Source organism: Corvus brachyrhynchos, unplaced genomic scaffold, assembly GCF_000691975.1.
Source record: "Corvus brachyrhynchos isolate BGI_N302 unplaced genomic scaffold, ASM69197v1 scaffold56, whole genome shotgun sequence".
In the NCBI taxonomy this organism is placed as follows: domain Eukaryota; kingdom Metazoa; phylum Chordata; class Aves; order Passeriformes; family Corvidae; genus Corvus; species Corvus brachyrhynchos.
This window is the reverse complement of record NW_008238664.1, coordinates 5,423,303-5,450,629: the sequence shown is the minus strand read 5'-3', so window position 1 is coordinate 5,450,629 and position 27,327 is coordinate 5,423,303. Positions and strand designations below refer to the sequence as shown.

The 27,327-nt window shown below is 39.3% G+C and overlaps 1 protein-coding gene across 1 annotated transcript in view; it reads right to left on the bottom strand.

The window, feature by feature from the left end:
- TNRC6B (trinucleotide repeat containing 6B) overlaps positions 1 to 27,327 on the bottom strand; it is a 77,556-nt gene that overhangs the window by 18,059 nt on the left and 32,170 nt on the right. The window contains 14 exon segments of the mRNA XM_017737907.1: positions 1 to 26; positions 416 to 590; positions 819 to 920; positions 1,450 to 1,581; positions 2,638 to 2,763; positions 4,992 to 5,162; positions 6,340 to 6,488; positions 11,074 to 11,119; positions 12,454 to 12,528; positions 13,749 to 13,927; positions 16,917 to 17,075; positions 18,356 to 20,683; positions 24,017 to 24,361; positions 25,831 to 25,852. The exon segment at positions 1 to 26 is cut by the window's left edge and continues 7 nt beyond it. Coding sequence (XP_017593396.1) covers positions 1 to 26; positions 416 to 590; positions 819 to 920; positions 1,450 to 1,581; positions 2,638 to 2,763; positions 4,992 to 5,162; positions 6,340 to 6,488; positions 11,074 to 11,119; positions 12,454 to 12,528; positions 13,749 to 13,927; positions 16,917 to 17,075; positions 18,356 to 20,683; positions 24,017 to 24,361; positions 25,831 to 25,852 — 4,035 coding nt within the window.

Below are 27,327 nucleotides of genomic sequence, written 5' to 3'. Positions count from 1 at the left end.
ATAATCCATGCCACTTGAGCCAAAGCCTGTGAAACAAACGAACAAAACTCCATTGTCATTTTCAGTTTTGTTTTTAAATATCTTTAAACAGGGAGTCATTGTGATCATAAGAAAAAGGTGAAAAAAAAATCAACAACAGCAAAGGGTATGTTCAAGTTCAAGGGGCATCTTCCAAATAAGCATGTTAGGTCAGTATGCCATGATATGCTTTCTTCATAGGTTTGTCTTCTTCCCATGTAATGAAAAATAATGCAATTTGATTCAAAGTTGACACTTGTCATAACCTTCACTCTAATGCTTACACATATATTATTCATTTCTGGACCCAGCCATAAGTGATTAACACAATTACCATATTAATAATAAGGAAGATACAGGCAATGCACCAAACCACCTTCCACAGAGCACTTACCACCTGAACCGTATCCAGGTATTTGCCCTTTGGTCTGTAAATCTGAGAGACCCACATTCAAAGGATTGGGTACCATGCTGTCTAAATGTGGCTTAGGCCCAACAGGGTGGGATGGCGAATGCTTCATGCCAGGCTGCCTCTGCTGCTGCTGCTGGAGGGCACTCACCATACGAGCAATCTGCAAATGAAAGAAAAAACTGGTTCATCTATGCTATCCTGTAACATAGAATTCCAGTAAACATAAAGAAATGGTGACTTAGAAGAGATCCAAAAGACCCTGCTCCCCATAAAGTGCAATATGAAGAGAGCAGATGACATTACTAAAGCCAGCACCATCTCTACTGCAGACTGCATTTCCCCAGCACATTTTGTACTTCATATGACTGACAAAAGCAGTGCCACGCACCTGTTGCTCCTGCTGTTGTCGCACAGCTTGAGATAACTTTCTCTGGCTCTGTAACAGCTGTTGCTGCTGCTGCTGCTGCTGCTGAAGGAGGAGCTGACAAGCCTACAAGACAAGTGAGGGTGGGAAGAGTGAAAATACAGAGCTCATCAAGCGAAATGTAATTGCCAGGAGCTATTCACTAGCAAACTCCTTGCTCAGAACTTAGGTAAACTGTTTCTCATTCCACTCACTCAAGTAAAATGACAATGAAGGCATTAGAAGAATACCACATCCTTCACTTGTTTCTAATTTAACATTATGCAACAGAATTACTTGTACCTGCTTTATTACCATCACTATGACTACAAGTCTGAAGAAAACTTCATTAAAAATCAACAAACAACTGCTTTCTGTGCAAAAACCTGGCTTAGAGTCATTACTAACCCACTGCAGTCCACAATAATTACATGGGCCTATTTGGTTTATCTGCTGCCTTCTAGCAGGGCTTTACTACCCCTTCTAACAAAGGGGGAATACTTGTACAAAATAACATCAGCAGACCAAAACAGAATAAGCATAAGAGGAAAACTCTTTCAGCAGACAATTTGTAAACAATCTGTAGTCTTGTTTCACGAGATTACTAGCTACTTACTAATTGAAACTGGGGAATCTGTGGAAGCTGGCTCAGCATGGCAATCTGTTGTGGAGAAAGCTGGGGGCCCATATTGAAAAGACCAGGATTCAAGCCACTGTTGGGAAACTGTTTGAGCATGGAGGCTGAAACCTGCATGGAAACCAGTTACATAACCTGAATGCACTGCCACGAGGAAAAGATGATGAAGTAGAAGTATTTCTATAAAGGAACAAGTATGACACCAATCTTCGATGGTGCTCTGGGAAAGACATTACAGATTTATTAACACATCACATTTAAACATGCACAATCTGTAACTTGGGCTGAGTGAATACCTCACTTGATTGACAGTATACAGTATTACATGTGCAGATGCAGACACACACACAAAGATTCCTCCCCCAACCAATCAGGTGCTAGAGACTGCACTAAATTTAAATGCTGATATATATATATGCAGCTAACCAGTAATCACAGTACTGCATTATCACATTAAAAATGTACTGCTTTACAAGGGAAAAGAAAGGCATTCAGGCAGTCACCGGAGCAAAGAAACAGTGCCTCACAGAAAGAGTTAATCTCTTTGTACATTGAATAAGATATAGTAAAAGACAGGAGTAGGTGGAGAAGAATCCCCCCATTTCTCCCTGCATTATTTGAGAGTTACACAAGTACAATTCAAGAGAGTATCAAGAATTGTTCACCAAGTCCAAAGCAGAAGGTAAACTTGTACATTTGGAGACCCTGAGGTCTTAAGATTAAGCTCTGCCATGTAAATGTAACATGTAGCCCTTCATCAAACATCTCTTTTGGGGGGGACAGGAAGCACAGGACAAGACTACTTAAAAAAATTAAGCAACCTGTCACACTTCAGAAACACTTTAAGCTTTCACGTTTATTTGTTCTTCTTAAAATACTTTGCAAAAGCCTATGTAAGACATATGATTCCCAAATCCACTTTTGAGGTTTAAAAATACTGGTAGCGAGCATTTACCATCAACTGCCTTGGAATATGATAGAATGCTAATGTTTCTGCACTGAGTTTTCAGCACTTTCACTACGAATTTTAATGGTTTTATCTTATTTAATTTTTCCATTTCTTAACATCAAGTTGAGACTAAGATAGGTGTATAAGTAACCTCAATGATGTGCTCTGAAGGCTGTAGCTCTACTTTTACAAGTAATCAGTTGCTATAAATTCCTTACCTGGGGAGAAAGGAATTGGGGAGGCACTTGCGCCCGGATATTGGGGGAAGGATTTAGTGGCTGCACTGGTGTGTGCATGCCCCTCGATTGTGCTGTGCTGTTTCCAAACAAACCATGATTGCCACCCTATAAAATTAAAGCAGTAGTGAGAAGATGAATCCTGCAGGATAATGGATTTCTATGCTAGTAACTACATATCAGTAACAATGAGCCAAGTACTGACTTAAACAGAGTTCCCTTAGAATCACCGACGTTTGCCTAAAATCAGTAATATTTGGCCTGGGTTAAAACCACTGTACTACATTTTTGAGATGCAGGTTGTTTCTCCTCTAACACTGAAGGGTCATGCTTATCTACTTACTTCAAAGCACATGACAAATCTAATGTTTGAATATTTTGCACATCACGTGTTGGGAAATGGAAACTTGGAGAACAAACAACAAACTAAAAACTCCTTTCTATTGGCTTACAAGTATGACAAGACTGTGTCAGCAAGAATTCTGATCCCCCATTTTAGAGAAGACAGGTACTTTGCCTGAGATATCACTCATAAGGCTATTATTTCCTCTGCAGGCCTTTCATTAACTGAAATTTGAGTTCTAAAATCCTATTAAAAATTTTCCTTCTGCCATGAAAATTTCAGCATTCTGGATCTGGATATTTTCCTTCCCCTTTTCTCCAACGAAATTTGGAGAAAATTTTCAAGTGAGAAAACGAATTGTGTTTTTTTTTTTTTTTCTTCAGTGATTTGTTTTCTAACACAAGACGACTTGCTGTTTGAGGTTTTTTTATGGGAAGTATTTACTGGTTTATAAGCAACTTCTGTAATAAACCTTAATGCATGAAAAAGACCAAAGAATATTTGTCATTGTATTTCATGATTTCAGCCTCTTGAACAGACTTTTGGTACCATTTTTCAAAAAAAGCAACAAGAAATGTTACAAACTGTCTCCTACACTAAGGGAGCTACACTCTCTTGCTTCTAAAAGCTGAAACCCATACTCCAAAAGCACCCTTATGTGCCATGATTTTGTCCTTTCAGTTTCAAGACCCTCAGAATTTCCCTGCTGTATATTAGGGTGTCTGTGACCCTCAGATACCTGGGGTTCTAAAGAGCATATTTTCCACTCCTCAGCCATCATTCCCCCATTCTGCCTGTCCATGCCAGCATTTCTGCACCCAACGTAAGTTCATCATTCTTCCAAACTGAGATTGTGCAGGCCTTCACTAAAACCTTTCCTTCCCTTATACACCAGGATTTCATAAATCCTACCATAATACTGTGCATAACACTCCTACCATAATACTGTGCATCCTCTGCTATCCTTTTGCTCAAACACAAGTCACTCCTCCTGCTTCTACACCAGCAGCACTATGGATTGCCTCATTCATCTGCATCCCCCTCCACTTAAAGTGTCTTCTCTTTCAGAAGTAACTCCTAAGCATGCAGGAAGGCAAACAAAAAACCCCAAAAGACAAGAGATTTTATTCTGGAAAGAGCCAGCTGGAGTCAACTACACATTCACACTTTTGAGAGGTCTTGAAGCTGCAGTTACACTTTCAGCCCTCTCTAGAACTCTACAGAATTCTGCACACTGAGATCAACAACATGCCTGCAAATTTTGGACTTAATCTGATGTTCAACACTGTGTCACATAGAAACAGAAAGACAACACAAAGAAACACCATCATGTTAGGCATGTGACTACATAAGCTAGACCAGCTGCAATAATTAGGTACTATTCTTTCATTTCCTAGTATTCCTAAAATATTTTCTTTTAGAATAATGCAGAACATAATAGCCAGAAATTCTTCCAAACTGCAGTTAATCACTTAATTTCTTCCCCACCATTTTCCTCTACACAAAAATATTTCTGCTTCAGGAATTTTTAAAGGCTACTAAATCAATCCTTACTTTGGACTGTGAGGAAGGGAGAAGGGAACAGGCACAATGCTAAATCACTGCAACATTTTACAGGCACATTTCTACATACAAGGTCTTTGAGTGGAGTCTGAAAAAACTCAGTGTTGGGCTTGATGAGGCACATCAACAGCCTCTAACTGGGTTTTAAGCCAGCAATTAAAATAAAGGATGCCACTAACTTCACGACTTCTGAAAAGCACTTCTACCTGCTGTTGCACTGTGATTTAGGAAGAGGCCAACAAAACCAGACAGAGTACATTCTGATGCTAGGAACCAAAGTGGACTGCTTCTCAATGGCCTGATACAGCTGAAATTTCCATTAACAATTTTAATCTATTCAGCAGAAAAACAAATGCAAGCAACCAACTAACCAGGATTAAGCCCAGGTTGCAGCCTTATAACAATGCATCTTATAAGGTGGCCTGCTTACTTGTCTAGCAGCGAAGTTTTGGGGACTGAGCCCTGAGCCGATTGCCCCAAGGCCGACGTTGGATAGTGTGGAACCAGAGGGAGACAGCTTGTAGCTGGGAGAAGGGGAGAAGGGAGAGCAGGGAGCCTCATCCCCAAGGCACCCATCTTGATTGGAGAAAGGCAAAGTCAGCTGAAGCAGCAGTTAGCCAACAGCAGGAGTTGGTTAGTGAAGCAACAGAATGCAAGAGGAGAGAAAGAGGGACGGTGAGTGACTAGGAAGAAGCAAAGGTAATTTGTAATAGCAGTTACAAGGACAAAACTTCTGATTCAAACGATCACTTGACAATTAAGATTTTGGTCCAAGGAGATAATCGATAAATTCCTATGTTTTCTTTTTAAAAATACATTTTGAACTCTCATGAAATTTGTTTCTGATAGTGGCTATTACCACTACAGAAATAAACAAATCTTGAATGAATTCCTCATGTTAGCACACACCTACCAGCATAATTTGTTAGGAAACGCATTAGCTTTGCTCATGGTATTTATTTAATTATGCCACCAGAGGGAGTTGACAAAACTTTTTTTTAGCTTGTTATACCAAAATGGAGGAGTTAAAAAATTCCTTGACAGTTAACACGCCCTCAGAATTTTTAAACCAAATTTATTTTCCATTTTATATGTGATAAACTGTATTTTAAAAAAACAGCCCTAGAGCATTCTGAATCTATTGGACACTCTCCAATTCATAATGTGAAGCAATTAATAATTGATAATAACAGTGAAAGCTTCTGTTTAAAATAGGCAAGAATATGAAAGAAACACTACCATAACATACAACAGATGTCACAGAGAAACAGATGTCATACAGAAGCTTACAGTACACGGACATACAGCATAAGGGGTTGTGGAATTTAGAAAGGGTGTTTCCAATAAATGCCAGACATGAAAGAAGAAAAAAATCTGGAAGACTGTGATTACTTATATTTACTTAGATCTCAACCAATTTTTTTTACAGTAGATGACTGTAGTTAGTAGCCAAAAGAATCATCATGATGAAACTGACAATGAATTTCATTGCTACCAGTAGTTTACCCTTCCAAGAAAAAAAAAAAGTAATTTCTGTCTACATCAAAAACAATCTATTCTAGAATAAAAAGCCTCACTCTCCCCAATTTAGTTTGTCTATGCACACCTGACACCTGTTTTATACACATGTTCATTCTACCAATATAACTCCCCCACACCTTTTATTACTGAGCTCATTCAGGATTATTGAATTTTTAGCACCTCTGGAGAAGTAGGGTAAAAACTGGGACCTTGAACACAGAGGTTGGTATTAATTTATCTAAAGATATTTCTCTCACCTTCTCAAAATAAGGCCCACTATCTGTGGTTCCCATGTCTTTGGAATTAGGTGGACGGAACCCAGATCGATCCTTTCTCATCATGTCATTAAAATCCCCGAGATTCATGGCTCGTTTGTCTACCTCAAACTTCTTATCTGGGAGACCACCTGTAAAAAACCAGGAAATTAGTGCAAATAATCTCTACCATGTTTCATGACAGCAGGTTCATAGCCAAAGAAATAATCTTTAAGATCAGGATATAAATTACATCTGTCTTATAACTTAGCATAGATACAGTTAGTATTAAAAGTGTTGAAAAATTAATGTAGGAAGTTTCATTTAACACTGAACATGTCAATTTACTTTATAGAGTTTAATGTGAAGTAGTTGTCACAATTTATGTACAGATATAAACATACACATTTCAACTAATTATATTAATTATTACCTAGTTCTCTATGTCTTCCAAAACCTGCACTGTCATTTGCTGGAATTCAGTATGTAGAAAGACCACCATTTAAGCTCTCCATGTATTCTACTTAGCCTTTACTGGGTTTGATACTGAGAAATTCTTTGCGATGCTTTGAAAACTTTGGTCACATGCATATCATTTGGTCAGAATTCTCCTACAAGAGTTAAGTGAACTTAACTCTGGAACACAAGAGATCGACTGGTATACTGTAACTTCAGACAACCAGTCTCCCTCAACCTGTACACAATAACACAGCCACTAACAGAGACACTTCCCAAACACCTGCTAAAGTCTCCTGCCATTGTTTAGGGAATAACCTGGTGGAGTATGAGGAGATGTCAATAACAGATGACCAAACTGAAACATACATGGTGAACAAGACAATCGACTTTCTCTAAAAGCTTTATCATCAGCTGAAGAGCTGACTGGAAGAAGTTTTCTACCTTACACACTGAACTGTTGCCAAGGAACAATTATTGTGGTCGTATGTGGCACCTGTAAGCTATCAGATGCATATTGCTATGTTGAAATAGATGGAAAACATCTTCGTTTTAAAATACGGATGTGACAGAAATGAGCTTGACTGGTGTTTTTAGTTTTAAAGAATACTGTTTAGTTAGTAGCACAGATGGTCTTTCCAAGAACCGTTTGAAAAACGCGTCAGCACAATTAACAAGAAAATCTATAATTTTCAAAAGGAAGTTTGTGATAACCTACCCTACCAGCGACAAAACACTAAACCTTTATCAAACACAGCAGTCAGCTAATCATTCTAATACTGTCAAGACAGTGTTCCTTGAAAAAGCTTCTCAAATCCAGCATCTCTTCTTAATGTCCAATCCCAATCTATTAATATTCACAGCTATGCTACTGCCAAGAAGCTATGAAACTGACCGCTAACTGCATGGGTTTTTCTTACCTGCACAGCTTTCAAAGTTGATCCAGTTTCATCCTCTCAGATGCCTTCAACCTCATTCATAACAAAACAGTTGACAAATCACCTACGTATCTTAGCTTGTAACTGGAGTCACACTGACCTGGATGAGCTCACGATTCCCTGATCCCTTTCTAACATATCCTAAAAAGCTACAAATGGCTCTGCAAAAGCAGTCACATAGTGTCACACACAGCTCAGTGCTGTCAATACCTACATCAAACCACTGCACACAATGCCAGCAACGTGCTACCAAAAGGCTCGTGTGCTTTAATTCCACACAGGAAGCCCTAGCCATTAGCTGCTTGAAAAGAAACTGAAAGCGAGGCATAGTTGCATCACTGTCTGAAATGAAACTGGGTCAATGCCAACACAAGATGACTAAGCCACAGAAACACCCTTCTGTCTCTCCAGTTACCCTGATGATCCAAACAGCTCCTCAAACATTACTGAATGATGCCTTGTAAAGCACACAGAGCATTAAAAGAGCACCTCTGAAGGCTTCAAGCACAGATGCATGTCACTTAGTGCTGAGGCAGCTGCTTAAACTTCAATATAAATAAGGCCTCACTGAGAGAAATGATTGCATTCCTTTATCCCATTCCTAGAAAATTCTAATACAACCTTGAAACCTGTATGTGAGTTTTGTCTTTTAACTTGTCAACTAAAGCTATAAATAATGTAGGTGGCTAAAGAATAGCTTTACCTTATGTAGTAGAAGACAACTGTCAAAATCTGAAAAGTCTAAATTACCCTCTACAGTAGGCAAAAACACTTGTGTGTGAATAAATATGAAGCCCTGAATTCTCTACATGCAGAAACATAGAACAGGTTAAAAGCTAAACCATCTTCATAAAAGAAGACCCTATCAGTTCTTGGATTTCCCCACTATTAAGAGTTGTGAAAAACACTGTGAAAAATGCAAAATCAAACAAGGACTTGGAAGATGATGTTCACTCCCAAGTGTGGAAAAACCCACTATCAAGTACATCTCCCCCACCACATGGACAGAGCTTACAAAAAAAAAAAAATCTGAATTCCATGCAAAATTATATAATATGATCCTGCACTGGGAAGTAGGAGACAGAAACTGCTGCTGAGCAAAGTTGCCCAAAACATTTGCCAACAAGAGACCCTAAGAGACTTCAACATGGTGAAAACAGATACACCCAGTGGGGTAACCCAAATGGAGAAAACCATTTGAAACATTTTCTGCTTGACCACAAAAACATTTAAAAGATACTGATTTTATACCTTTACCATAAATTTACATCATCCAAGCCTACTGAGCAAGCACATGCACTTAGACATTGAGGTGTTTCATCTGAATGATACATCAAATTACAGCTTTGTAATATATTTACAACAGCCAGGTACACGAATTGCATTTGAGTCAATAGAAATTTTAAATTCATTTCTCAGTATTTACAGGTGATTTGAGAACTCCCTGATCTGCAGAGGTTTTAACTAATATGTTAAAAAAAGAGATAAAGGTGATTGCCAAACAGGAGAAAAGAAAATACAAAATATTAAGTGGTTCTGACAAGCTACTTTACTGTAGCAAACCTCCTATCGCAGAACTTACAGAATAGGAAATATTTCAATGGGAAAAAAGTTATATCCTATTTTCAAAGCAGAAAAGCTATCCATTACAGAGATTTGATAGAAAAAGAAAAGAAGTACATCTACCTCAGGCATGTTATCAATCCATCTCTTTTCTGTCTTGGTCAGTAAATAAAAGTATTGCTCTAGCACTTGAAATAAAGGGAACACACTCTTCCAACAAGGAGACTGAGACCAAAGTAGTAAGAATTACTGACAGTGCATGATGATCAGAGCCAAGGTGCTCCAAGCACACCAAAGTCCAAGTTTTCTTTGACATATGTGGTCTCCAAGCACAGATTTAACTGTACATTTATTCATAAACTAGGGAAGTATCATGCTGGCAGTTATCTGTCAGAAAAACCTGGTATGTTGTAATCTTGACTGAAAACCAGTTGAAGAACAAGCCTATCTCATCAATAAGTCCAACTTTTAAAGTTTAGAAGTAGACCTAGACTGAGCAAAACAGCTTATAGCTTTCCACAAACAACTGCCATAATCAACAAGAGCAAAACTGCTAAGCAGAAGTAACAGAAAAGCCTACGAAGATCTGTTACATTCTCAGCCATACTAAATGGCTCTACCTAAGATGAAGGGATGCCACCATTAATGGGCACACTGAACTTAAAGAAGTGCAACATATCAAAGTAAAAGATGTAGCCTTCCTGCACCCTTTCACAGGATATTCTGAGCAGCAGCCATCTCCTCAGAAGCTCTGATGGCCTTGAAAGTTCCAAAGGATCCTTAATTTGGAGATAAAGAACCAAGAGAGCTATAATCAGCATAATCCAGGCTACCATCCTCTTCATTTGTATATACTTAGATCTGTTTTTTACCAGCAGCATCTGAAGGCAGACGAGAACTAAACGTCCATGAAGATGACTGATCTCTACCTAGACATTCTTTAGAGAAGCATGATACAATCAGAGCCTGAATTCTAGAGGATGCACGAGGCCAAACTGGAGAGATCAAAGAACTGTTACTTTCCACAAAACTGAGTTGTACCATTTTAACTAAACATTTTTATGACCTCTTACTGAGACCCTTAACTTCTTCAGAGGAAGACAGAAATTTTGGGAAAAATGAACAACTGAATCCTCTATGAAGTGTGATAGAAATTTAAGAATGCAATGAATTCTAAGCTGAGAGACACTCCATCTGTATGGATTGTATTAGAATACCAAATCCACAGCTGGTATTAGATGCAGGTAAGTTTTGACTACCACAGCTCTACCTTTGGTGCCACACAGCCCACAGTGCTTAAGCTGTGTAGCAACTGTGGTGAAGCGATCCAGAACATAAAATCTAGTTCTACTGAAAAGAAATTTGTAATAGCCTGAGGCATGCAACTGAAGAAATCAATGACACAGGATAATTTTTTTCCCCTCACATCACCTCCAGGAAGCTGTAGTAAATGGGATGTCCTACTGGCGTAAAGGGAAAACAGTACTCTTCCACCAAATGAAAAAGGTTTTCACTTTCTTAAAACAGTAACAATGAATACAAACTAAAAAGATTAAAACAGTCTTAACAGATGTCTCTGGCCCAAGTTCTAGCTCTGCTCTGTACAGGTATACATCCCAATCTTGCACACCAGGGTCAAAGCTTACAGACAACACAGAGGATGCTTTTTACTCTACCCTTATACTATGAGGAGTGCTAAAAGTAAGGATCAAACCCTTCCAAAGTACAGCATCTCACATGATCTCACATTTCAAATGCATTGAAATTAAAATATACGCACCTACAGACAAGTCCATCTTACTGCCTGGAATGTCGTCAGTTTGACTCTGGGGGGGGAAAAAAAAAAATCAATTCAGTTCTGACTTCTATTCAATGCTGAGAAGTATTTCAGAAAGGTGGAACGCAGGAAGAACACGCTTGTGCCAATGAAAGTTTTCCTTTAAACTAAAATTGAACACCGGGATTTCTGGTATCACCCTGGACACACCCTGCCTCAACCCCCTAATGCTGTGCATGGCAAGTTCGCCCATACGAAACCAGACACATGAATGCATGCGACGGAGAAGGATGGACACAGAGATGCTCCAAAAATGAACCTCTGTCCTCATGTTCCAGTGGTCGAGTGACAAAACTGAAAAGAGTGGCCAAAATGATAGCTCATCCTCATGACTTGTCATGCCATCAAATCTTGAAACATGCTGCCATGGGATTCTTCAGTTGGCAGCCTGGGACAGGGTGTTCCCATGGCTTTCCAAAGCATCTACAGTCTAGCAAACTGAATTAGAGCTTAGGAGCCAAAAGACACTGCAAACTAATCCTAAGCATGTCAGTGACAGCTTGTGCAGCCCTGGATTTCCCACACAAACTCTGCATTGTTATCTTTTGTTAGCCAGCATTACATACTATTCCTGCTTCACAGGATGACAACTGGCACAATATTCTGCAAAATATTTTACAAATTAGCTTGTCAGAAGTTCCAAAAAAAAGTGTATATATATAATTATTTTTGAAATACTTCCCTATGGCTCTTTTTCTTGACGATGTGGTATTTATTTATTCACTTTACCAAACAATTTTTATTTATGGATTCATAATGAGCCTTTTTTGTTCTAAAAAGACCCTGCTGTACTTCAAATATAAATTCAGCTAAGACAGACACAGGACTGTAAATCTCCTTATCTGATAGGTGGCTGAGATTCAGAATGAATACCTTGGATTACCACAGATATCTGACACTATAGGCAGGAGCCTCTACCTTGAGTGCTCTAAACAGCATGAAATAGGAAAATAATGAATATGAAAATAAAAGTAAAAAAACCCCAAACCCAAAGCAACAAAGAACCACCCCACACTAAAAAGCAACAACCCTCCCCATAAAAACAGACAAAACAAGAAAACACACATCCCCCTCCCAAATCTATTACTTGCAAGGAAACTGCAACCTCAGAACAAGAGTTATCATAAAGTAACTTTAGGAATCAAAGTATATTTGGGTTTTTTTCTGAGAAGCCATTCTGAGCCAGCTACTACAGGTATTATAATCAACATCCCAGCATAGCAGATGGAGATCAATAACTGTGAAACAGCTGATCTTTTGACTTACTTAAGGCTTACAGCTTTCTCACAAAGTTGGACTTCCTTTTAAAAAAAATTTACTTACTAGCAAGCCCATATTTGAAAACTGTTTGGATAAAGGGTTCATCCACGAATCACTATTTCCTCCTTTTAATGCGCACTGGAAAAAAAAAAAAAGACAAAAATATTTTTAAGAAACTTCTTGATTCCTTAAATTCTCCTTTATCCTTGAGATGAGCAAGTGTAAAATGAAAATTCTGGTATCAGAGAAATTAATCTCATGAAAAAAATTATTTAAAGTATTTATGTTTGGAAACATTTACCAAATATTCTGTCTCATACAATTGCTCACTGTTAGGTATTCCAAAGTCATTGAACATTGTCATGTAGGATGTTTATCACACCTTCAGTTTCATTCTGTAATCTGGAAAGCTTTGTGAAGATTTTTTAAATTTTCCTATGTTACAGTTCAATACAATCTTTACTCCAGTACATACAGATGCCGATTTCTTCCTTGCCTTTCTTCCCTTAGCATGGTGTCTCTTGCACAGGCACTGTGCTGACCAGGGTCTCCCTTTGGCCTCAGTGTAATTTACAGATCATCAAAACCAACACTAACACAGTTCAACAATGAAGAAATTTTTCCGTTGTTTTGGTGGTTAAAATAAAAAAGCTTTAAGTGATAAAAAAAGTCCCTGAGAATAACTGCTGCAGAACAGGAACCGTAAAACTCCCTACCATGTCACAACAGTATTTCCATGTCCTAGGAAACTGCTCTGCCTCGCCTTTTGAGTCTGCTCCACCTATTTCGTGAGAAGCAGACACAACACAGTCCTTCTAATATTAATACAGTAACAAGTGTTACTGTACTAAAGAATTTTAATGCAAACAAGCCTCAGAAAGAAATTTACTCAGGACTACAGCCAAGCTCCTGCTCCTGTTTGAGGCCAAATGTTAACAACAACAAACATAAGGCAAACATAAATCCAACAGTTGACAGAAATAAGAAGTGCCTGTGCCAAAGGGACTGTGGAATCCAAACTTCAGCAGGCTATGCAAGAAAAACAGCAGCAGCCTAACACAGAAAGATGTGTCAGCAAGAGAAGAGAAATAGCCTTGGGATACTTATTTCCATTTAGTAATGGCTGTGCAGCTTACAAACCAAAAGAATTTGACACCTACTGGAACATTTATTAGTCATAACAGGTGTAGTATATTAAAGCAAATCAAAAAACCTCTCATTTTTTTACACTATTTTAAGTGGCATCTTTCTGTGACTCTGCAAAACCTTCTTAAAAAAAATAACTATCTAATGCTCTAACATATCAGTCAGACTGTTTTCAGACAACACAGTAGTTATGAATCACTCAAGCATTTTACCTTCATTTGTGTTTTCTTTCCTCCTTGTCCCCAGCTTGTTGAGTTGTGGGAGGAACTGCTTCCCTGAGAGCCTGCTGTATTCCAGACTCCTCCCTCCTCCTCCTCTTCCCAGCTGGAATGACGTGTTCCTGTCACTGGCCCATCACTCTCTCCCCAGCCATCTTGCATAGATTTAGAACCTTTAGAAAAAGGAAAAAAAGCTCTAAAGCAGTCTACAATACCATGCAGCTGGCACTGTGACACTGCAACATTAGCTGAGATCATCAGAATCCCAAAGGAACTAAAAAAAATAAAATTCAAAACTGTGTCTTCACTCTAACAGCTGTAAAAACTTGTGCATGAATCCCAAAACCCAAGAGATTTGGTGGCATGTTCACATGTCATGTTTTGCAACTATTTTAAAGAAATGTCAAACCTTTAAAGATATAATAACAATAGGGACCTCTTACACAGATACAGCTGTATTTAAAAGGCAACCTATTATTTTCGAGTGCAAATGAAAGCCTTCAAAGCACACTCAAAAACCAGATGTGCTGAAGACTCTGGTTCAGGTGGTTTATCAATTATTTCCTCTCTCACTTCAAAACTTTAATACTCCCCTTGCCCTACACTCTTCCACAAAATTACAGAACCAGAACTTTTAGGCACAACAACTAAGTAGGATCTGAAGGCAAGGACCTGACATTGTCCTCTGGTACAAACAACACCAAAAGTAATTTAATGCAAAAAAACCCAAACTCCTCTACTACAAATTCTGTTCTTAACAATGTCACTAAAGAGACTTACTAGCAGAGCTGCTTAAGTATATCAGAAAGCTACAACCACTTCACACTGTATCAGTTTAGACTTTTCCCTCTTTACTTCTTTTCTTGTTGCTATTCTCCAGCATTGTCACGCAACTTGGAATTCTAACCTTTACTGACAAGCCATCAGGAGCTCAAGTCCTCATCCTGTCCACTATCCAACTGTTCTTCCTGCTCTAACTCTTCATTCTGCACATTTATTCCTGTATCTATTTATTCAGCATTTATCTACTTCAGAAAAGATTTCCATCATCAACATCACTTTGTAATAACTAATGCTTTAATTGTCTGGGGTTTGACTGTGGAAATCAGGAATAAGGACATTAACACACATAGCAGAAGGTCTGAATATAAAAAAAGTCAGGAATTGCAATTAGTCCACCCTAATTGGGTGGACTCTACCCTGATCATAATGAAAATAAGTACAGCAGCATCTTATGGTGGTTTAAGAGATACCTTAAAATGCATCATAAATAAACCTGCAGATGCTTCACAGAAAACAGCTTTTTAAAGGCTGTTCATTTGGGTACTAAAACAGAGGGCTGCTTATGAAACATACTGGTCCAAGTGCAGAAAATCTACCTCTTGACCCTTTAATTGTGCTACTTACACAGAAAAGGCTACACTTAAGTACTATGACTGCAGAGTCAAGAATATAATCTGGAAATGTTATACTGGGTAGTCCCTGCAGCTTTAATTTACTTCTGGTGACAGTGCTTAAATATATACTATGATACTGATCTTAACTACATAACCATACATTATTTTTCTGCACTGACAACTCTCTTGGGTTCTTGAACGTGAATCTGGAAGTGACGTAAAGATCACTTGTCTATATGACACCTACTTAATTTTTTGCATTTGTTGAGTAAGGAGGTACCAACAGCTATAGCACACAAATGAAATTGTGAAGATACCAAAAAAAAAAAAAAATCTATTACAGAAAACGGAATTCATTCCTACTTCTGCCACAATATTCTTATGCAATGCTGTTAGAACTAAGTAAACCTACTATTTTAAACAGGTGGATAATGGTCTACGCTTCCTTCTTTGGCTCCAAACTGCTTTCTTTTTTTTTTTTTTTCCCCTTTTCTGATACAGCTAGTCTGTAACCTGTCCCTAGATTTTGCTCTAGAGCTGGGGACAGCTCACATACAGAGCTGCACGTGTATGTTGCAGTTCCTTGGTTATGGCACACATACAGACCAGTCACAGTATGTGAATGACCATGTATAGTCTTACGAGACTGTATTAAGCATCAAATCAACAAAAATCAACAAAATTTTCAATGGATCAATTTCAGGAGTTCTAATTTTGGTTATATTTAGGTGTCTATTTATAGATAAAAGAAGACATCCATCTAAACTCAACTTAGCATCCTCAAAGTGCCAAGTTTGTGCGGCAGGCATGGGAAGCCTGTCATCCACAAAAGCCTGCTACAATGATAACTCTAAAGAAGCAAAGATTATTTTGTTTCAGAAATGGCCAAATTATTTAATTGGGGCGGGAGGAAGGGAGAATGACCAAACAGCATCTATCTACGCAGGGTTTAATTTCAAACAATTACATGTTGCAAAAGCAACTTCTGGGCTGGAAACAGTTTTACAGACACATCATCAGTCACATTCAGTAACACTTGTGTATCATCAGTAGATCCTGCAGGAAATTTCACATCCAAATGTTACTGAGTTTAGAAATAACATTGCTTTTGTTTGTTGTTTTTTCCTTAAAAAAACTGATATAAAAATTATACAAACAATGTACATCATCGAGAGTAATATCCACAAAACCTCTTAATATAGCAGAATTTTAACTTTGAAATAAAATTTCAAAATATTTCAACATGTCATTCATGAAAGACACTGCTGTAGGCATTTAGGTTTGACCACAAAGTGCAGTTCTTAAGAGTTACAATTTTTCTCACTTATATAATTGAAAAAATCCATTCAAAGCCAAGCTGCATTATCACAGCATAGATAACCATGTAATAGCCTCCACAGTGGAATTTGTCAGTACTGTGTATTCCTTTTCCTGATATGATCAGAAAAAGTGACTTATCATGTAACAAGTAGGCAGCCAGAGAAAAAGAGAAAAACACACATTTCCTTACTGGAAAAGTGTTTCAGCACTTCCAGAATCAGAGCTGCCCATTTAATTGCTTAGTTAGGAAATTTTTTACTACCTTGAAAGACTAAGTTTCAGTAATTTACAAGCACTTAATACTCATCCATCAAAATCCCGTAATAACATTCAACACTGCTTTTAGGCCTCAGATAATTCCTCCACAGGTGACCTATGCCAAAAGGCCAAACACTAAAAATCTCCAGGGCAATTGCAAAGAAACTGGTATCTGGCCTATACTCACTAGATTTCATGGCATTCGGGGCGTTGGAAGGTGCATTCCCCCAGCCTGTAGTCGATGCTCCTGTATCATCTACTTCACCCCACCCGGGACTGGTTTCATTTGGCTCACCCCAGGCAGACGTACCATTATCTGGAGCAGGTGGAGTGCTTTTGCTCCAGACTGCACAAAGGAGAAAGAGGTTTCATTACAGACCATTTAGACAATGAAGTATTTACTGCAGTGCAGCACCACATCATTAATCTACTGCTTCATTCTTCTTGCTGAGGACTTTAGGTTCTCAGTAGTGTGGGTGCAACAGAATTGACAATCATTCACAACAAATTTAGAGTGGGCACTGACCTCCAGGGATGAAAAGGTAGAGAATGCTACAATGAGTAATACTCTTCTCCCAGGTTAAACATGAGCCCCACATCTAATACTGTCCTCCTGTCTGTGAACTTTTGTGGCTAATTACAAGCACCTAACTTAGGGGTTTTATATACTGAATAAAGAGAAAGGACACATTTGCAGTACGTATTAAACCAAGATAGCATTCTTTAAGTGACTTTGAGTCGGAAGAAAATACTACGTAACAATAATATCTTAATATATTTCCAGGCCATGTAACTTTTTCTTGTCCTTATTCCAAAGAAGAAAATATTTTTCTAAGTATTCTTTATCATAAAGCCAAGCCAAATTTAACTAAAAAACTGAGTCACAGACCTGCTCAATTTCAACTGTTTCAGAGCAAAAGGTTTTTGACTAAAAATAAGTAAAGATTTTCTCCCCATTTCTCCAATAATTAAATATAAAAAATGCTATTTAGTCCAGAGAAAGGGAAGCTCAGGGGAGACCTTATTGCTCTCTACAACTATGTGAAAGCAGGCTGCAGACATGTTGGGGGCAGTCTCTTTTCCCAAGTAACAAGAAATAGGACAAGACAAAGTGGCCTTAAGTTGCACCAGGGCAGGTTTCAATTGTACATTAGGAAAAACTTTTCACCGAAAGGATTGTCCAGCACTGGAACAGGCTGCCCAAGGAAGTGGTTGAGTCACCATCCCTGGAGTTATTTAAAAAACCTGTAGATGCTGCACTGCGGAACATGGTTTAGTCATGGACTAAGCAGTGCTGGTTTATGGTTGGACTCAAAGGTTTTGATTCTGTAATTCAACCTGTTCTTCAGAGCTCAAATTGAATATGCAGATTTGTCAGCTAGCGAACATTTTCTTTTCCTGGTGAGGTGACCAGTATTCAGATCACAGTTACTGAGGCACAACAAGCAGAGGACTGACTGATTCAAATTTTAAAGACTTTAAAAGCAGAACCAAATAGTCAAAGAAGAATTTGGTTTTCTTTATAGAATAAAACTATCAGGAATAGGAATCTAAAACCATCTCGCTAATGCATTAAGGTTACTGTCATATATAGGAGCTTGCTGAAGAAAGGAACAAGACTAGTACCTGATGCTTGTGATTTGCTAGTCATTGGAGTAGGCAGGCTCTGCTCCCGTGGGGCCTGTCCTCCTTGTGAGTTCTTGTCCCACAGATTCACATTCTTGTAGTTATAACTGCTAGGATCTCCCCACGCCGAAGTGCCATCATCAATATCCATTTTTCGACTGATTGACTGTGGAGAAGGTTCTTCCCAGCCACTAGGCTCCTCCTCTTTGGGGGCAGCTGGCTGTGGTCCGCTGTTCCAATTTGGGTTTGGAGGCCGCCCATTACTTGGAGTTTGGGGCGGTGGACCCCAGGAACCAGAAGACTCCTGCTGTTGCTGCTGGTGCTGTTGCTGCTGCTTGTTCCAGGAGTTGGGCTGTCGACCCGTCTCACTCCACGTTGAAGTTCTTTTACAATCGTCCCATCCACCCTTTGAAGCAGAGCTTGTATTTGCACCATTACCCCAAGTTCCAATCTCATTTTGCCCACCTTCACCCCAGCCAGACACTGGCTTGTTTCCTGCACTTTCCCAGTTACTGTTTTTCGTTTGGTCAACTTCCTCTCCCCAACCGTTCTTTCCAGAAGACCATCCTTGATTACTTTGCCGTCCACCCCACCCCTGATCCTTACTAGAGCTGTCATTCCAAGAGGAAGATGATTTTTCTTCTTGCCTTCCTCCTCCCCAATTAGAAGAATTGGAGTTCTTATAGTCATTCCATCCTCCAGTATTTTTGGGGTCCTTCCACTCCGTTGGGGTTGAGAGCTCACCCCATCCAGACTTGTTTTGATTGCTTTGGCTGGGTACATCACCCCAGCCCCCTGAGTTCTTTGTCTGTGTGGCAGAGCTCTCCCACCCCTCAGTTCCTTTATCAGACTTCCCCTCGGGCCGTGGCATCTCTTCAATATCCCACACGGTATCTTGCTTAATTTGAGTCTGGCCCCAGCCGGTGTTTGAAAGCACTCGGGGGTCCAAGTCAGTCCTGCTCAGCAAAGTCTGCAGGACTGCCTGGCAATCAGGATGCGTAGGCCTGTATGATCGGCGTCCAGAATTGTGACTGTCACTACTTCCTGCTTTGTGGTTGCTTCCAGTGCTTTGACCTCCAACCTCACTTCCCGCAGAGCTGGAAGATCTTCCCCAACAGGGAGCCTGGGAATTGCCTTGGTTTTCAGGAAGAGGGTGGCCTTTTTGATTGTCCCATGCTCCAGTGCTAGAATTTGGTTGGTTTGGACCACTCCACTCTCCAATCTTCAGTTCATCAGACCCAGACAGCTGTTTCCATTCTCCCTGAGAGACCCCAGATGTTAATTTGTTCCCTTCACCCCATTTGCTTTCATTTGCATGCTGAGGGCCAAAGTTCCAAGACCCACCACCCGTAGACCGGTTACTGTTATCCCAAGAATCACTTCTTGACCCATTAGGTTTTTGAACAGAAGCTCCTTTCCAGGAGTCCTCTCTATCCTTTCCATTGTTCCCATGGTTTCCAGAATTGCTCTGCCCAGAGACTGTGTCAGTTGCAGAAGACCCCCTAGCTGTACCCCAAGATCCAACACTCCCAGTCTTTCTTTCTCCAGTGCTTTGAGAAGGGGTGTCAGTGCTCCTGGAAGGGTTCCCCAAGCCCATTTCAAAGGGCATTCCCTTATTCTCCATAGGGTTTGGTGAACTTAAGTTCAAAGAGTTAGTGTTTCCATTTTTTGGTCCATCAGTGTTATGAATTTGAGCCTGTTCTCTGCCAGAGACAAAGTTAACACCCGCATTTTCCATCTTTGACTGCTGTTCCCTAGAGGTCTGACCTACTGTGCTAATCTGTGCATTGGAGCTACCACTATCAGATTCCAGAGTTCCTTTCCTGGAATTGCCCTCTTGAACCAGTGCTGGCCAAGCAGATGGGTTGCTATTTGGGTTAAAGTTGCTGAAGCCAGAACCGGGACTGATTCTGTCTTGTCCACTCAAGTTCCTCCAATTACCTAGTCCATTGTTACTCTCGGCAGCAGGGTTGGAAGATTGAACAGATTTAGCCTTGGGATCAGATTTCCAGGCCCCAAGATTACATTCGTTTCCAGCGCTTCCAGACTGGCACTGGCTTCCTTTTCCTTTGTTACTAGTGGTGCTTCCTGGCAGAGCATTCTTCTCCAAGCCAGGGTTCGAGGCACTGTTGTTATCGGTGGTGTTTTCGGAAGAAGACTCAGCATCTTTGCTGGCAATACAAGGCCACTCTTCCATGTCAGACCCGTCTACAATCACCTTGTCCCAGATGTGAGTTGGGTTGGCGTTGGTGCCGCTGTTGGAGGAGGCTCCAGGACCCCAAGTGGAATTTGCATAATTTGAAGCAGCAGCACCTCCAATTGCTGAATCTAAAAGAAAAAAAAAAACAAACCCCAAACACCCAAAGAGGTCATTAATAATCCGTATTATTTACAAGCATAGAATATCAAATTTTTGACATCAGTTATCCCACTTATTTTGCAGAGCATAAACTCCATAGTAACAGCTGCAGCAGTATTCGTACTGAATATATACTGTTACTACCAGTACCGGCTCATACGACAGCTTCCATGAAAATATGCAAACAGCTTAAAAAAACTGGGTAACTCCCCTCCTAGCCTCAATTTCTATGTTATATATTCCAAAGCAAAGACCACCATTTCTGGCTGCTAGTACTTTCAACAGAAGATAAGATCAGCTTTCAGTGCCTGTCTGAGGCGTTCAGTTCATTAGCTTGAACAATGAACATCCAGCTAATGCCTTCCGGATCCCCCTTCACTGAGGGCCACCATTAAGGATCCAGACTTTACAGCAAGGTTAGAACTCCCTTGTAAGCTTTGAATATTGATGAACAGTAGTTTGTCTTCATCAACTAAACCCCACCTACCAAGATCCAAAAGATCAAGCAGTTCCCAAGTACATTCTGTTCCTTCTGTTGCTTTAACCTCAAATGCAAACTGAACAATAGCAAGGAAGTATGACTCCACTGATATTTTTACCCATCTATCTTTTTAGCACAGAGTAACCCTTTTTTTTTCCCTTCCAATTAAAAAACTTTCTGAATTAGACAGATCACAGGAAGAGCTTAAGGAGGGCAAAGACAAGCTCAAAAGACTGCAAGGTTGCTGTCTTTTGAACTTAGAAATGGTTGAGCCAATGCATGATGCATAGGCAGCTATGAACTTAACAAGATCTTCAAAACAGTGACTTTAACAGAATATTTTATTTCTGTGAAGACATTCTGAAAGTATTTAAGATTGGGGTGCTTGCTGACATATAGCACGCTAAGACACAATTTAGTGGATTATTTCAGGAAACCAGCTTTCCCTTGCTGTATTTGACAGTGGCAATAACCATAACTGTTGAAAGACTTTCACCAATAGCATTTAAACCTTATTGTCCAAAACTGTCTTGTATGTCCTGAATTATCATTGGTATTGGAAGAACTACATAGAACACCCATCATCTCAATCCCCTGTATTGGTATGAGACAATAGTATACTTGGTGTCATCTTTCAGGGCACTAGTTTTGCCAGAAGGATTTCAATCCTGGTAGAAAAAGGTCCACATGGAGAAGGATTACACGTTAACTTTTAATATTAAATCCTCACCAACGCCACCTATGACCATCTGGTGAATATAAGAATGGGAACAAGTAGGTAAGCTACTTTATCTTCCCCTTTGGGAACCTGCTTTTGTTTTCTTTCATGTGGCATGAATTAACCACAGTATCAGTGCATATATTGGACTGAATTGGGCCCAACCTGAAGTTCAGTTTGTCAACAGCCAGATCTGAGGTGGGAAAAATGATGTACGAGGCAGATAACACTGCACTTCCATAAGCTCTTTGATGGAGCACCTAAGGTTAGCCCCGGTCTCTCTTTTGTCCAGCTGCTCATTCTCATTCCTTTGGCATACCTACTCTCACATGCTAGCACGTGTGCTCTCATTGATATTGTTAGGTGAATGGGTAAAAGAAAAGTCATCTGGACTGAAATTAGCTTTAAAAACCAACCTGATTTAATTTTAATACAAGTCAGCTCCCCAGCCCAGTTAACTTGTTATGGTGCAGAAAAATGGATGAGGTGAAGCAGGTCTCAAGGACCCATATTCTTGGTACTCCTGACTTCCCTCAGGGTAATGCAACTAACCACTGGCTAATATAGCCAAGTAACATCTTAGTTGTTAAAGCACCATTAAATGAAGTGTAAAAATATGAGAATTCGTAACATCAAATTTCAGCCTCAGAAAAGCAAATATTATGTGTCAAATAATTACATATAGCTTAAGGAGCCTCTCAAAATACTTCCAAATGGTTCTCATATAGTACACCCAGCAGCAAAAACATGTTGCTCATGAGAAGTTTTGAAAATGTTTAGAATGCTTCACTGCCACAAATTCTCCTTAGTCTACCACACTAACTGTGAAGGCATACCAGTGCTAGGATTTCATATAGGAACAATAGACTTTGGAGCATGTTTTGTTTCAGGTGTTTCATCAAAAGCAGTTATCTCCAAGAAACCTGTTTTTAAACTGATTAGTTAAAATTTTGCCATTGTAGTTTGACATTCACCTTCTCCTCTCTTAAACAGCAATTATCAAAGACAAGATAAATAATCTGTGAAACAGGTATTTCCTACAAATGAATTCAAGTAGTGAAACCACAAAACAAATGGCATTATTAAAAAGGGTTCTAGGAAGATTCATAAGGGCAGCCATCCCATTTAGCTTACTTGATTCTGTACAAGTCACGTCTGTTTTTAATTCCGAACCACAGAGCACTGAAAAAAGTTTCGTTTCCATGATGGTAAAAAAATCACCATCTCATTGATCTGGCATGATTTTCAAAGAAAACTCAGACATACTGGTATTGTTATTTTCTTCTTTTTGACTTTCAAGTATTTAATATTCCTTTTTTAAACATCCTTGTTGTTATAATTGAAGTTGTCCTTGACTTTGCAGGTCACCTAAGTTCTTCTTTAAAAGGCAGGTATCTTGAGTGGAATTCTGTTTGTTCCACTATTATAATTTAAGAAGAAATATTACAGCTACTGCAATTCACCAAGGGTCTAAAAAATTCAGGAGCAGCTATAACTTCCCCATGCTCACAAAACAATTAGTCCTAAAATCAATTTATCCTCTGGAACACAAAAAAATGGAAAAGTGAAAACAGAACAGTTGCCACCTGTACAAAAAGGCTTATCTAAGTAGAAAACCCAAGATTACTACCAAAAAAAAAAGTAAGGAGCAATAGGTCATCTTTCTGTTTCATCCAGACAAGACTTGACAGACACCTGCCCTTTGCAGACCTGGCATCTACACGTCTGTTTTACCAGATACAAAAATGTGACAAGACAGGAAATGCTTGTCAAAGAAACCTGAAGAGCCATTAAGAACTACTCAGTGACAGCTATAAAACGCTGTTTTATTTATGCCTTGTGTTTACCTTGCTGCAGCAGTTCAGCAACCAATTAAAACCACTCAAAACATACTTGAAAAAAATTAAACCTCCTGTTTCATCTAGTAGTAAAAATTATATCCACTGCTGCCAACAGAAGCATGTACACTGAAAGAGAAGAAGCTCTCCAAAAGCAGTCTGAGGAGTTTTGTTATATAATGACAGGCTTATGCACAATTTCAGCCATCCCTTTTCTGCCATGCACCAACACGTTCATTCAATATTATTTATTATCGTCACTCGCCTGTTGCAGTCCCACTGTCGCTCTGCAGCAGTGCTCCTGTCACTGGTTGTGCGTTGCTTGGGTTTGCTCCTGGTGCTGCTGGGGAGGGAGGCCCTGCTCCACCCCCAAGGAGCATACAGGATGGCGGAGGGGGCTGCCCACGTTTCAGTAACACTTTGTTGTGCTGCTGGCAACGGAATCGCGGCGGCACCTCCCGAGGCATGTAGCGGGCGGCGCTTGGCGGTTGTCCGTTCGGCACTGCCACCCTTTTGGCATTGTTGCCACCATTGACTGGTGGCGATGGAGAGTTGCCAATTGGGCTGGCAGCCACTGGTTGGCTTAAACTTGGTTTCGTCACTTCGGGCACTGCAAAACAGGAAGAATGAAAATCAGAAGTTTTTCCAGTTAAACCTGTGTTAGTTACAAGCACTCACTGTGACAATTAGCTTTCAGTATTTAATTTCTGAAATACTGCACAGCTTCCACCTCCTCAACAACCAAGAACAATTTAGAGAAGCAGGAATAAGCATAGCAGCAGACCTTTTGCTTCCATGTGGAACTCTACAGTCCAGGATGAAACTCTACCTTCATCAAGTATTTTGCTCTAAGCCCAAAATTTCTTGCAAATGTAAAGCTGGCAAAGAATATACCCTAGACAATGAGTCATTTTAAAATATGAGCAGTCAAATATAACTGGCTCCACCTTCCTGATCTTCAACTGGTTTTTGGATTGTTATGCATCATCTTTATGGGAGATCTGAAATCAGAACCCAAGTTTTCACCTGTTTACTAGGCTACATAGCCACTGCCTAAACAAACAAAAAGATGGGAAATAACCTGCCTCCTCTTGGATTCAGAGTTAACAAATTTGAGTTCTCTGTGCTGCTCTTAAGTAAGGCAGTAATAGCTGACTCTCACCCAAAAGACAGTCCTACACAGAGCAACTGTATTTGGCTCACTTAAGGTTTCTCTGCTGGTCACCAGGTGCACCTATAAGCAAAGACAAGCTGGTCCTGAGGACTATTATGTATTGGAGAAGAAAACCACAAATCCCTGAGGAGCTAACGCCATCACAAAATTTGCTTAAGAGCCTCTAGACAAACTAAGCATAATCAGTAAAACTTTTACAAATGTGAGATCAAGACAAGTGGGTCTCTCTTTGGCAACATGAATGCACTATTCTCCACATTTTATTTTTATAAGGGTTTTCAGTTTTCTCTATATAGGCTTCGTTGCCCAAACCCCAAAAAAGTGTTGTTAGCCATAAAATCAAGTTACTATTTTAGTCCTTTTCTTTCACTAATGGCAGTTTCCCCACAAAATTTATCAAAAACTGATGAACAAAACAAGATTAAATATATTTTTACTTCAGCTAAGTTATTAAGTTCAACTTTCAAGATGCTCACTCATCAGTTCTGCCTTCTCTACTGGACTTTTATGTGCCTGAATTCAAGTTTCCAAACCCAAGTAATCTTCATTCATTTTGGTACCTCACTACCAGCAGTACTTTTGCTGTCTATCCTTCCCTTTATATGGGTGGTTTCAGTCTTTGGTTATTTGTCTAAAACCTCTGTAAAACAGAGGACTGAGTATTTCAGCGACCTATCTTATCCACAATCCTCACTCTTTCTTCAAGTATTTTGATGCTGACAACACATCAGCCAAATAGTTGTAGGTTCTCCATTTTAATCACCTCAACTTTCATTTCTCCTGAATACTCATATTTGGTATTTCATCTTGACTCAGAAGTCCCCCTCCTTTTCTAACAGTTCTGATCAAGATCTGAATCTTGGCTCAAGTCAATAAAAGTATTCCTTAGGATCAAAGATTCTTACCTTTGGTTTTTTGATCTGTGACCTGCAAATTAAGAGCAAGAATGTAAATAGAGTTTTAAGCAGCTCAAAACAAACATTGAACAGGTTGTGCTAAATCACAACCTTAATATATTAGCACAAGAACAGAATTTATTGTTGAATGAAAACAACCAACTGATGAACTACAAGTCTAAATACTACTCCTAGCCATACACACACACACGAAATTTTCAAAAGTACTATAAATCCTGTAATAACTCTGATGCAAAAGTCCCTGGCAGAAACAATCATTACTCCACTCATGATGATTTTAAGTACTCAACCGTCCTTCCTCATCCCAAACACGGCTTCCAAAGTACAAATAGACACGCGCTACGGCACGACAATTCTCTCGGCTTTTGGAGGTGAAGTATTGCAACTAAAGTGTAACAAAGCCTTCCTTCTGTGAGAGTATCCTTACAGCTGACTGTTGGGGCCTGAAGTAACCACAGCAGTCTGTCTCTCTGCCATCTTCCCACTTCACCTTTCCCAGAACATCTCTTCCAAGGAGAAGTAATTCTAAACCTTACTGGATTCATTTCTACACTTACAAAAAGTACCAGCAACACCTATAAAGGAAATCTACGGAATGCAACAAGTCAGTGACTGAAATGAGCATTCACACTGGCCAATACACTCAACATAGGTTTTGCTACATTGTTTCAGCATAGCAGATTTCAAGCTGCAGTAGCGACAAACACATCACTGGTATGTTCTCTGGAATTGCGTGTATTGTAGCATTTTTTGAACCTGTCCATCATGAGTTCCACTACACAATAATGAAAAAACCCTAAAGATCATCATGTGTCAGGTTCTATGACACCTATTCTTAAAAGAAATTGCTGAACTAGTCCATAATTCTGGAAAGCACACAGAGACAGTATAGAATAATGAAAGCACAAGTAAAAAGCAGTTTATTGTTGAAACTAACCAAGCCAGAACTCCTTTGTATGGTAAAGAATAAAAAGGCAAACTGCACTAAATTGCTGTGGCATCATTTACTTTGCAAAGATGAAAACTGAAATATGCAAAGTGGAACATTCACTGAAATACAAAATCTTAAGCATTGTAACTTCACAGACACACACTATCCCCAAGTCCCAAAGACAATAAAAATGCATCTGTACCAAAACTGTCTGTACCAAGCCAGACATCAATTTTCAACCTCACTTATGAAAAATCCTCTATGCATCAAATTACACCTTCTTCTGCAAGAGTTAAAAATTCTGTTACACACTTAATTGACCCTGATGCTTCACTACTAAAGGAAAAAGGGAAAACAAAAATTCATTAATATGATCTGGTAATGCTGATAAGATTACTACAGTCAACAGTAGACATGCTTCGTAAATTAGTAAGTTGTCTACTTGGAAAAAAACCATTTTACCGTATCTTTGAAGAATTCTACACGATAAAGTGCATTAGTTTAGACTAAAAAAAAAAAAACAACCAAAAAACTTCTGTCTATAATGTCTTTCT